Below are 12,323 nucleotides of genomic sequence, written 5' to 3' on the forward strand. Positions count from 1 at the left end.
TTTCAGGATGTGCGCTCCAGCTGGGCACTGTTTATCTCAGGTGCTCCTGGGTGGTGGTGCAGTGAGGCTAAAGCAGGCTCACCCTTGTCCTAGCTCTGCACCGCTTCCAAAAGTGGTCAGCAAACTTAATCCCAAGTCCTGGTGTCCCCTCTCTGCTCTGTGGAGATAGGATACAGAGTGGGAGAGGGGCATCTTGACATGAGCACTGCTCCTCTCCCTCCCCTGCCTGCACAGAAAGCACAAGGATCCTGAGGGCACAGCTCCAAGGAAAAAGGCAGGAGATACAGAGCAGCGTGGGGAGGATCAGCTCATGTGCCGGCCCCTGATAGCCTCTTTGACAAAACAGTCAGGATCACCTTTCACAGGCTCAAAGGTCTACCAGTAGATCCTGATCTACTGGTTGGTGATCACTGTCATATAACAATACACATACCATACACAGGTAAACACATGATGATCCAAAGACGTATATATGCCACATACATTTTTAGCCTCGAGTGCCATTAGTAATCTGAGAACAACTTTTTTATTTTTGTATAGGGGTTTACTTATAGATCCATATTAACTCTTGTTCCCCAAAACTATTGCTTCTACAAATCCACACTATAGGACTTGACAGGCTGGCCACATGGCCACAGAAACTTTTAAAAAGTAAATGGGAAAGGTACAAATATTACACACACACACTCACAATTCCTTCATCTTAAGATCTGAGTTCCAAAGCAGAGGACTGGGGAGAGGCTCTCTGTGGATCTACTAAAGAACATTTTAAAAAAGGAGGTTTAAAACAAACAGTAGGAAGTTTTTCTTCACTCAGCGCACAGTCAACCTGTGGAATTCCTTGCCAGAGGATGTGGTGAAGGCTAGGACTTTAACAGGGTTCAAAAAAACGCTAGATAAATTCATGGACGTTAGGTCCATCAATGGCTATTAGTCAGGATTGGGTAGGAATGGTGTCCCTAGCCTCTCATTCTCTGGAGGTGGGTGACACAGGAGGGATCATGTGAGGATTACCTGTTGTGTCCCCTCCCTCTGGGGCATCTGGTATTGGCCACTGTCAGCAGACAGGATACTGGGCTTGATGGACCGTTGGTCTGACCCAGTATGGCTGTTCTTATGAGACTGATTGTGTTAAGTAGCCCGTTTATCACCATTATGACACAGCCTCTATAGGACCATTCTGTAGAAGGCAAGCTAATGTGATGTTTAACTGGTTAACTGATTAAAGGGAGGGCAGGTGGAGGATGGCCGCTCCAGCCTCGGTAAGCTAGAGCACCCATCCTGCCCACCACAGCCAATCTGGAGCAGCCTCCTCACGCCCCTTTCCCCCTCCACCATAGGCAGAAGTTGCTCCAGCCCAGCTGGAACAATCCTTGCCTGGTCCAGCAAGCTGAAGAAACCCGGTCTACAACAGACTGCGTGGGGATGGAGCAGTTCCCTGGCCACAGCTCCAGGCCCCACTGGTTAAATGGAATCAGTATGCATCACCCATTACGAGTGATGCTTACTGGCTAACCTTTCACATACCTAATTCTGATGGAAGCCTCCGCACACTACTGCAAAATAAATATTAAACTAACAACTTTACACACATCAGACTATCAGATTCATCTTAGAACAGCTAATGTTTGGGGGTAGGGGGACACAAACTTTAAGAGAGAAAGAGAGAGAGGGGGGGGAGGGGAGTCAGGGCAAAACTGGGAGGCAAGATCAAATCAGTATCTTAGATGTCTATATGCAAATGCGAGAAATATGGGCAATAAGCAGGAAAAACTGGAAGTGCTAATAAATAATAACAACTATGACATTATTGGCATCACAGAAACTTGGGGGGATAATACACGATTGGCATGTTGGGATGGAAGGGTACAGCTTGCTCAGGAAGGATAGCCAGAGAAAAAAGGGAGGCAGTATTGCCTTATATATTAAAAATGTACACACTTGGACTGAGGTGGAGATGGACGTACCAGATAGAAGTGTTGCGAGTCTCTGCGTTAGGGTAAAAGGGGTAAAAAACAAGGGTGATGTCATGCAAGGAGTCTACTACAGGCCACCTACCCAGGCGGAAGAGGTGGATGAGGCTTTTTTTAAATAACTAACAAAATCATCCAAAGCCCAAGATTTGGTGGTGAAGAGGGACTTCAACTATCCAGATATATGTTGGGAAAATAACACAGCAGGGCACAGACTATCCAATAAGTTCTTGGACTGCATTGGTGACAATTTTTTATTTCAGAAGGTTGAAAAAGCAACCGGGGGGGGAAGCTGTTCTACATTTGATTTTAACAAATAGGGAGGAGAATTTGAAAGAGGGAAGACAGCTTGGGTGAAAGTGAACATGAAATCATAGAGTTCACAATTCTAAGGAAGGGTAGAAGGGAGAACAGCAAAATAGAGACAATGGATTTCAGGAAGGCGGATTTTGATAAGCTCAGAGAGCTGATAAGTAAGGACCCATGGGAATCAAGACCGAGGGGAAAAACAACTGAGGAGAGTTGGCAGTTTTTCAAAGGGACATTGTTAAGGGCCCAAAAGCAAGCTATTCCACTGCATAGGAAAGATAGCAAATATGGCAAAAGACTGCCTTGGCTTAACCACGATCTAAAAATGTGGTTGCATGATCTAAAAATAAACAAGGAGTCCTATAAAAAATGGAAACTAGGACAAATTACAAAGAATGAATATAGGCAAACAACACAGAAATACAGGAGCAAGATTAGAAAGGCAAAGGCACAAAATAGCTCAAAATAGCTATGGGAAAAAAGGGAAACAAGAAGACTTTTTATAAATACATTAGGAGCAAGAGGAAGACCAAGGACAGGGTAGGCCCACTGCTCAGTGAGGAGGGAGAAACAGTAACAGGAAACTTGGAAATGGCAGAAATGCTTAATGACTTCTTTGATTCGGTCTTCACCGAGAAGTCTGATGAAGGAATGCCTAACATAGTGAATGCTAGTGGGAAGTAAGTAGGTTTAAGAAGATAAAATTAAAACAAAAAAACAAGTTAAAAATCACTTAGAAAAGTTAGATGCCTGCAAGTCATCAGGGCCTGAGGAAATGCATCCTAGAATACTCAAAGAGCTGATAGGAGGAGGTATCTGAGCCTCTAGAGATCATCTTTGGAAAATCATGGGAGACAGGAGAGATTCCAGAAGACTGGGAAAAGGGCAAATATAGTGCCCATCTATAAAAAGGGAAAGAAGACCAACCCAGGAAACTACAAACCAGTTAGTTTAACTTCTGTGCCAGGAAAGATAATGGAGCGAGTAATTAAGGAAATCATCTGCAAACACTTGGATGGTGGTAAGGTGATGGGAAACAGCCAGCATGGATTTGTAAAGAACAAATCATGTCAAACCAATCTGATAGGATAATGAGTCTTGTGGATAAAGGAGAAGTGGTGGATGTGGTATACCTAGACTTTGGTAAGGCATTTGATACGGTCTCACATGATATTTTTATCAATAAACTAGGCAAATACATCTTAGATGGGGCTACTATAAGGTGGGTGAATAACTGGCTGGATAACTGTACTCAGAGAGTAGTTATTAATGGTTCTCAATCCTGCTGGAAAGGTATAACAAGTGGGGTTCCACAGGGGTCTGTTTTGGGCCTGGCTCTGTTCAATATATTCATCAACAATTTAGATACTGGCATTGAAAGTACGCTTATTAAGTTTGCAGATGATACCAAGCTGGGAAGAGTTGCAACTAATCTGGAGGATAGGGTCATAATTCAAAATGATCTGGACAAATTGGAGAAATGGTCTGAGGTAAACAGGATGAAGTTTAATAAAGACAAATGCAAAATGCTCCACTTAGGATAGAACAATCAGTTTCACACACACAGAATGGGAAGCGACTGACTAGGAAGGAATACGGCAGAAAGAGATCTAGGGGTTATAGTGGACCACAAGCTAAATATGAGTCAATAGTGTGATGCTGTTGTAAAAAAAAGCAAACATGATTCTGGGATGCATTAACAGGTGTATTGTGAGCAAGACACAAGAAGTCATTCTTCCGCTCTACTCTGCACTAGTTAGGCCTCAGTTGGAGTAGTGTGTCCAGTTCTGGGCACCGCATTTCAAGAAAGATGTGGAGAAATTGGAGAGGGTCCAGAGAAGAGCAACACAAATGATTAATGGTCTAGAGAACATGACCTATGAAGGAAGGCTGAAAGAACTGCGTTTGTTTAGTTTGGAAAAGAGAAAATTGAGGGGGGGACATGATAGCCGTTTTCAGGTACCTAAAAGGGTGTCATAAGGAGGAGGGAGAAAACTTGTTCATCCTGGCCTCTGAGGAAAGAACAAGAAGCAATGAGCTTAAAGTGCAGCAAGGGAGGTTTAGGTTGGACATTAGGAAAAAGTTCCTAACTGTCAGGGTAGTCAAACACTGGAATAAATTGCCCAGGGAGGTTGTGGAATCTCCATCTGTGGAGATATTTAAGAATAGGTTAGATAAATGTCTATCGGGGATGGTCTAGACAGTATTTGGTCCTGCCATGAGGGCAGGGGACTGGACTCGATGACCTCTCGAGATCCCTTTCAGTCCTAGTATTCTATGATTCCAACAGCTGTCAGAAGAAGGGGCATCAGACCTGATTGGAGCTTCATCTCCAGGAACAGCCAAAAAGAGGTGCCCAATGTTGAATAAATCTCATAACAGTGCTCACCATCTGAAATGATGTTTTAAGGGCTGTAATTTTACTTTGTTATTTTAGTATACCAAAAATGGTCCCCAAGCCTGAGCCCAGTTTAACTCTATAGCCAAAACCACAGGACGTATTCCACTTCGAAGTGTTTCTCTAATTAATAACATGAAAATCCCAAGGGAAAATAACTTTTTTGTGAAAACCGCTACCTAATCATCAGCAAAGGAATATGGTGTATATAAAGAGTAGATAAATAATGGACACAGAAGGTTTATTTATAATGCAAGCTATTGGAAACTAATTGGCACTAATTGGAAACTAATTTTCAAGGCACAATACTGTTTTGTACCTTCAGTTAAATGCCAGAATAGATTCTTTCCATCGTCCTGTTAAGGCAAGTAAGCAGGTTTCTTTTTTTTAATATCGCAGCATAGAGAAAGTTTTTAAGTGCTGTATTAAAATAGAATTTGTTAAATTCAATAGTTTATTTAATAAATTCAACCTTGTCCACAATTTAGAAATGGTTTACTCTTTGGAAGAATTCAATATATTTATCTGTAACTACTTACAGGCACATGGACTTTTCGAAACATCTCGGCTCCTTTGCGCGCATCCAGTAAAGCAATGTCTTGTGGAGTAGAAACAATCACTGCCCCTGGGAACAGAAAATGTCAAATTAGATTTAAAACTTACACTGTAAATGAAACTACAAAGCTGATTTTGGAATACACTCTACTTCTGAAAAAAAAATTGCTTCTTTATACACGTAGATTATATGTTAAATATGATATTTATGACTTTCGGTTTAGACTATAAATGACCGGATTCCAAGATCTCAAATTATGGTATGGAGAGCTAAAAATAATTAGATGTTTTTACTATTTTTCTATGTGGACAATCACAGTGGTTTCTATATTACTGGGTGGGAAAGAGATTGGCATAAAGAAAGAAAGATGCTCCATGAAACAATGTGTACATAAAAATGCGGTCCACTTTTTGAAAAAGTTTGAGAACCTTTGGATTAACAGCAGCAATGGCCTATAAGTCATAAGGCAGACAAGCTGCACCAGCCTACTAGCTTTGTGGTAGGGTTATGCCAATTGAGACAAGTGATCTAGGGGCATAAGCCTGCACTCTCTACACTAGGAAAAGTTGAATCTTTGAGTTCCATTTCTGGTATGAACACGACTGCTTGCATGATTAAGAGCTTGTATGTTTTCATCACTAGATTTGAAAGTGGCAAATGTAGGCAATTAGGGTATTCAAGATCTATCTCCAGGTTAGTTGAATAACAATGGAAACACTGGCTATCAGTCAGAAACATATAAATATCCCTTAGAGAAGCGGTCTCCAACCTTTTTAACCATGAGATGACTTTTTGAATTTAAGTCCAATCCAGGATCTACCTCAAACCCAAATACCCTTGCCCTGCCTCCCTTCTGCCCCTTCTCCAAGGCTCCACCCCTGCTCACTCCATCCTCCCTCCCCCATCCTCACTCACTTTTATCACTGGGGGCAGGGGTTTGGGCAGGAGGGGTTCACTACTGCGGCTAGGGTTAGGAATGAGGGCTCCAGCTAGGCACCACTTACCACAGGTGACTTCTGGGTGGTGGTGAAGGGGGCTAGGACAGGCTCACCTCTACCCTGGCCCTGCACCACTGCCAAAAGCAGCCAGCAAACTCTCTCCATCCCTGCCCCCTCGCTCTGTGAAGATGGGGGACAGGGTGGAGAGAGGGGCACCCTGACATCAGCACCCCCTCCTCCTCTTCTTCCCATGCCCTGAACAGCAAGCAAGAGGCTGCCAGAGTTGGGGAGCTCCAACGCAGAGGGCAGCACAGAAGTGCTGAGAGGAGCAGATGAAGTGCTGGCACTTGATAGTGTCCCAGCCAAATCTCTCAGGATCATCTGTCAAAGGTTCCAAGATCTACTGGTAGATCCCGATCTACTGGTTGGTGACCACTGCCTTAGAGCCTAGCAATAGGATTTAGCTGGGAGTACAATTTAAAGCATTTTACTGAAGTCATTATCAAGGCTGCTGGTTACTATATTATAATATACTGTCCTACCCTACTGTTCCTTGATTGACAGATTCTGCATTAATATTGTAAACACCACCTTTTGTGCAGGCCTTCCTGTCTAAAAGTCCAAGACATGTTCCAAAAAACTTGGACTTATAGCGAAACAACTTCAAGCGAAGAATTTTTGCTTGTGGCTGAATTCCATTTGTGCAAATTGTTTTCTTTTTGCACAATTTAAGAGCAGGGAATAGGAGGACTCATCAGTTCCTACAAGTGTCAATGACTTTAATGCGGAATGGATGTATACCAGGGCGACTTATAGCAGGGATGCCCTGTATTTGCTTTTAACAGTAACTCCTGCATCGCACAAATGTTTTAAGGTAAAAGCACTACGAGGAACATCTGGATTAAGAATGTCCTCATAATTTTCTCAATTCCAAAAAGAAGAATGCAGTGTGAAAAATCACAGTTTGGGGAATTTTTTGTTATAACTTCACAAATAGCACCAAGTCTCTCCTATATTTGTTATCACAATGCTCTTATATAATCATATTGACCTGAAATCGCATGAAATATATGCCAGAGTTGACACTTAAACAAATTAAAAGTTACAATTTACACATACAAAATAATGTAAATGGGGCAAAGTAACACTATGTACAAGTCCAAATTGAAAAAGGTATGCAATTTGCTAAACAAATATATATTTCCTATTATATTGTGATGCTATTATTCTCCAGTAATTTCCAATTTTTCTATTCACTTTTAAAATTTTAACTTCTAAAATATTATTGCATATTCATGAATACACTTTAGTTGTACAGGTATTAATAAAATGTTTTCCATTTAAACAATGAGAAGAGGTTACGTCTTCATTCCAACATTGCGGTATGTGAACAGCTCAACATTTCATGTCACATTTGTGCTCCTTCTGAAAATTTACATTAATAAGCTTTTTATATTCAAATATTCCAATAAAGTTAATTTAAAGACATACACAGGAAAAAACAATTAGTGTGTAATCAAATGAAGAAACTAAAATTGTCCTGGTTACAGATAGCAAAAGCAATAAATTCCTAAAGGAGAAAAATAGACTGCTAAATTTGTATGGGCTTTACTCTGTAACTGCTGCTAGCTGCTCCCATCTACCCACTACCTCTCCCCCACACAATTTTTTTCCTTCTCTCCTCCCCTCCTTCCTCGGCCCCCTTCTTCCTTTCCCCATTTATTCTTGGTTCTGGACATTCAACACGCTGTTCATCTGAAGAAGTGGACTGTGTCCACAAAAAGCTCATGATACCATCTACATGTTTTGTTATACTTAAAAGTTATACCAGACTGTTGTTTTTTAAGTTTTTCATTATATTTGTTATTTTTCAGATAAATCTGATCAGATTAGGGATGAGCTGTTTCTGTGGTGGCAGAGCAAGGAACCAAGGGCTTATCTTCTGTGCTAGAGTTTCATCTGGTGATGTTCACTGAGGTGTGGAGAAAACTCAGTTGACAACCTGGCTTTGGATCCATGTCCTTCTTGTTTGCTGAAGGCTAGTGATAAAGTTCTTGGTCCTCTACTTATGGGGACTGTCAATACTTGTGATAGAGGGCAGGCTGCCTGTTGTTTGAGAGAAGCATTAGTGTTTAGTCAGTTTTTGAGTTCACTAAAAAAGGCATTGTTTGATGGTGACTCTGTAATTCTTGGCAAGATTCAGATATTCCCTTTTTGGGTAAGATAGTGGTGAGAAAGATGTAAGTGACAACTCTCACAGTACCTAAAATCCTTTGATCTCTTTGACTCCTGTCAATCTGTTTACAGACCTGGCGAGGGCACAGGATATGCACCGAATGGCAATGGAAGAAAATCAAGTGTCCTTGCTGGTATTATGACGTCTACAAGATGCCTTTGATACTATTGTTTATGAAGTGCTGTTATCTCACCAGAGAACCTTGGTGGTAGAGAACAAGGCTTCCATTCGATATCTTCATTCTTTTCTCATGGAGAGCTCTCGGTGAATAATAGCCATCATTTGTTCCTATTCCTGAAGAGCTCTTAGGTGTGTGGTACAACACAGTACCATTCTGTCAACCATCATGTTCAACATACATATGGAGCTGTTGAAGGAGGCAGAGGGAGCAGTATTTCAGTATGCTGATGTCACTGAACTGCAGCACTCTCTCTCATCCAACTCTGACTGTAGTTCTACGTCTCAGCCAATATCTAGTTGAGTTTGAGTCATATAAGAGTGCTCAACCCACACAAGATGAAGGCCAAAGTCACGGACTGGGTAAAGCAGTAAGAGGAGATAGGTACAACAGCAGTCCCTTTGATTGAGGGAATCTATCCACAATTAGTTAAGAGGAGGTACATCTAGACTACAGAGCTTTTCCAGGATACCAGAGGAATCCCGGAAAAGCTCTGCCACATCCAAGGAACCCATCTGCTTTTCCAAAAATAATGTCAGAAAAGCAGACGCATTTTGTCAGCATCCCTGTAAACCTTCATGAGGAAGAAGTGATGTTCCAAAAGAGCTTTTTTTCCGACATCTTTCCCTGTGTAGACGGACCAAATGTCGGAAAGGCCTCTTTCAGAAGAAAAGCAGAAAAAGATACGCAAATTGCGGATTATCTCCAGATTAAATCAAAATCTGAACATTCTCCTTTGATGGACTATCATGCTTTTAAAAAGGCACAACTTCTGGGAAATTCACATGCCAAGGGATGGAATTGTGGTGAAGGAGGGCTAATTTCCAGAAAAAGAACATACATTTGATTTCTAAAAACGACATAGCACAAAGATCAGCTTCGGTTACCTTCAAAAACCACCTTGATACTCAGTATGTTTTAAAGCATTTATTTGGTCACTCTCTTAAGGAAATAATTAGCAATAAGTATGCAGTACTATCAATCACATGGGTTTCTCTTCTCCTTTAGTAATGTTCAAACCAACAGTACTCGTTTTATCTTTCCATATATAATAAGTGTCTACAAATGTAACCATTGCAGCTGTCCTAATACTTATCACGTATTTATGTCTCTGTTGCTAAAGCCCAGCGAGAATCCCAGATAGCAAGTACAATTTATTGTGCTGCTTTTTCCAATACTTAGATACTATTTTCCAGGACTGAAAAAGTTCATTGAAGTCTGACTGCAACCCGTACCTGAAATACTTGTTAAATCAATTTGTATGCACAGAAAAGATAAATTTAAATCTATAATGAAAAAAGTCAAGCCATTCATGCATTAAGCTGTACTAAAATTTCAATTTATAATGTCTGCTGTGTACAGCACTGCAATACTAAAAGTATCCAAAAATTAGACAGCCCTGGGCAAATATCTGCATTCTTCATCAAAAATATTGCAGTCATTGTTAACAGAAACAATTTTTTTAGTATATGAACTGTGCCTTAACAAGTAAAACAAAAAATGTTAGATAGTCACATCAATGAGGATTATAGATCTAACCTCTAAAATCAACCTGTAACTACAAGGAATTTCTTTACTGCAATTATATAAAAACGGGAATGGTAAAAAGCATGATGTTGACATAAATCCATGTGGCTGTTTGAATCAACCTGTAAGAATCTTACACAACAAACCTGACATTTTAAAAAACAAAACAAACAAGGTTGCCTCTCATTGGTGAGGATGACCATTGGAGGAGAAAGTAAAGGTAGTGAACAGATTAAAAGGTATGAAAATGGCCACCCTGCACTTTTAAGCAGGACAGTATATGACTGGCTGGCCAAATGAAGAGAAAAATGCTTTATGATGGGAGGTGGGGTGAAAACTGCTATTATAAGGAGTCAAGCTTCGTCACTAATTTATCCCCTAGGACTGCAAGATTTAAGAGGCAGCCCTGCCCTGAAGCCTCCCTTTTACACAGAGCAGGCTGGAGCAGGACACACCCTTCCTGCCCTTTAGGTGGTAAAACAATAGGTTTGGTTAAGCTCTACTTTGGGCATTCCTCTAGCCACCCCCTTTTTAGGGGAGCTGGAAAGGAATTTTTCTCTTACCACCATAATTGGCTTGGGTGTAGTTTGGATTTTTTGCCCCTCCCACAGTGGGTTAAGGAAGGGCTCTGTTCATGCACGGCATGAAGGGTTGCAGGCTATACACCACAATTCATTATTTAAGTGTAGGGAGAATGTCTAGTAGAGATACTTCATAGGGATGGGATACAGTGCCTAGATAAATGGCTTGGGAAAGGACTTAACAAGAGACATTAATTAAAGGAGCAAATGGGGAGCAGTTGGAGACTCTTGTGATTGCTATGGCATGGAACCACCCTCCTCCCCATTCTTGTAGCCCACCTTAATCCTCCTAGAGGAGGGATGGATGGTAAGGTCTTGGAAATGGTTTAAGTGTAAGAGCGATCCAGCGACTGTACAAATGGGTAAATGCAAAATTATCTTCTGAACTGAAACTGCATGCACAAACGTGACTTGCTCCTGTTTGGTAAATTCTGAGAGAGCTACATTTCTAAAAGGATTTTGTTTATTCCTCTTTCCAATGAACCAGTGTGCAGAAGCCTTGCTATGGAGCTTGTTCTTTCTGCTGGTTCAAAGCAAGACAACTTAAAAATCATACCTTTTTCTCTCTTAGAAACATCAATTGCAATTTCATTTCAAATCTTACTTGAAATTCTTCAATTTTATCACTTGTTTGTATTATGTGAATTTCTGGGCAGACTGAACGGGTTATTTGCACATCTGTGACTTGGTGTATGAGCAGTAGGACAGGGGCGGCCCGTCCATATAGGTGAACTAGGCGGTCGCCTAGAGCGCCAAGTTAAATGGGGCGCCAAATGGTGGTGCAATATCATTGAGGGATTTGGAGGTGGGGGCGCCGATTGCATGGTTTGCCTAAGGCACCAGTTGCTGGCAGCTAGACTAGGGCCGTCCCTGCAGTAGGATGACGACATATGAAGAGTAAGTACTCTGGAAGCCTCATACGCTCCTCAGTTTGTCTCTGTACAAAGAGATGTAAATCTGAGTAAATATATTAGCTTGCCAATGATTATATCACTGCTAATACAACATTTTACTAGTGTATACTTCCTGCTTCTATTAAGTATTATAGTCTGTAAACAGACCTGGCCAAAAGGTTTGAGGGGCCAAAGGCAGGATGCTAAGAGCGGGGCCCCGGGCATGGCTGGTGAACAGTGAATACTCAACAGCATGGGACCCAAGACATTTGCCTTGCTTGCCTTTCCCTAGGGCCAGGCCTGTTTGTAAACTATGGTGATCCACTCCAAACTCTACAGAGTAGAAAGTGTAATGACATTGGTCCTACCTATCCTACATCTGTTCTATCAGAGGAGAACGATGGTCAACTCCAATGTCATCAATCTGTCACATTTCACTACCAGTAATTCCCCTTTCATTTAAATAAAGGGAGGAAAGATAGGCACTCTCATGTAGTTTAAAATCAAGATTGATCATTCAGACTACCTAGAAGAAAGTCCTTAGGTCCTTCTTGCAGTCCTTGTAGCCTTCACCACCCAATGGAGAGATAATCTTCCGAAACAGATCTCTTTGTTATAATCAAATTGTATATTATGGATGCAAAACCTACTTATGTTTCTATATATATTCTTTTGTATCCAATTTATTCTGGATTTCAGATTACTTTATGCAATATAAATGAATGTATATGTGA

General features: G+C 41.1%; 1 protein-coding gene across 4 annotated transcripts in view; it reads right to left on the reverse strand.

Moving 5' to 3' along the window:
* NUBPL (NUBP iron-sulfur cluster assembly factor, mitochondrial) overlaps positions 1-12,323 on the reverse strand; it is a 150,227-nt gene that overhangs the window by 35,098 nt on the left and 102,806 nt on the right. For 3 of the 4 annotated variants that reach the window (XM_014570137.3, XM_025181342.2, XM_014570136.3), the window contains 2 exons: positions 5,220-5,305; positions 83-157 (listed from right to left, as the gene is read on the reverse strand). In XM_014570137.3, the coding sequence (XP_014425623.2) occupies positions 83-157; positions 5,220-5,305 (161 nt within the window). The remainder of the gene's footprint in view (positions 1-82; positions 158-5,219; positions 5,306-12,323) is intronic. The other variant, XM_006116358.4, reaches the window with a different exon arrangement.

The sequence above is a fragment of the Pelodiscus sinensis genome, chromosome 4, assembly GCF_049634645.1.
Source record: "Pelodiscus sinensis isolate JC-2024 chromosome 4, ASM4963464v1, whole genome shotgun sequence".
Classification (NCBI taxonomy): Eukaryota; Metazoa; Chordata; order Testudines; family Trionychidae; genus Pelodiscus; species Pelodiscus sinensis.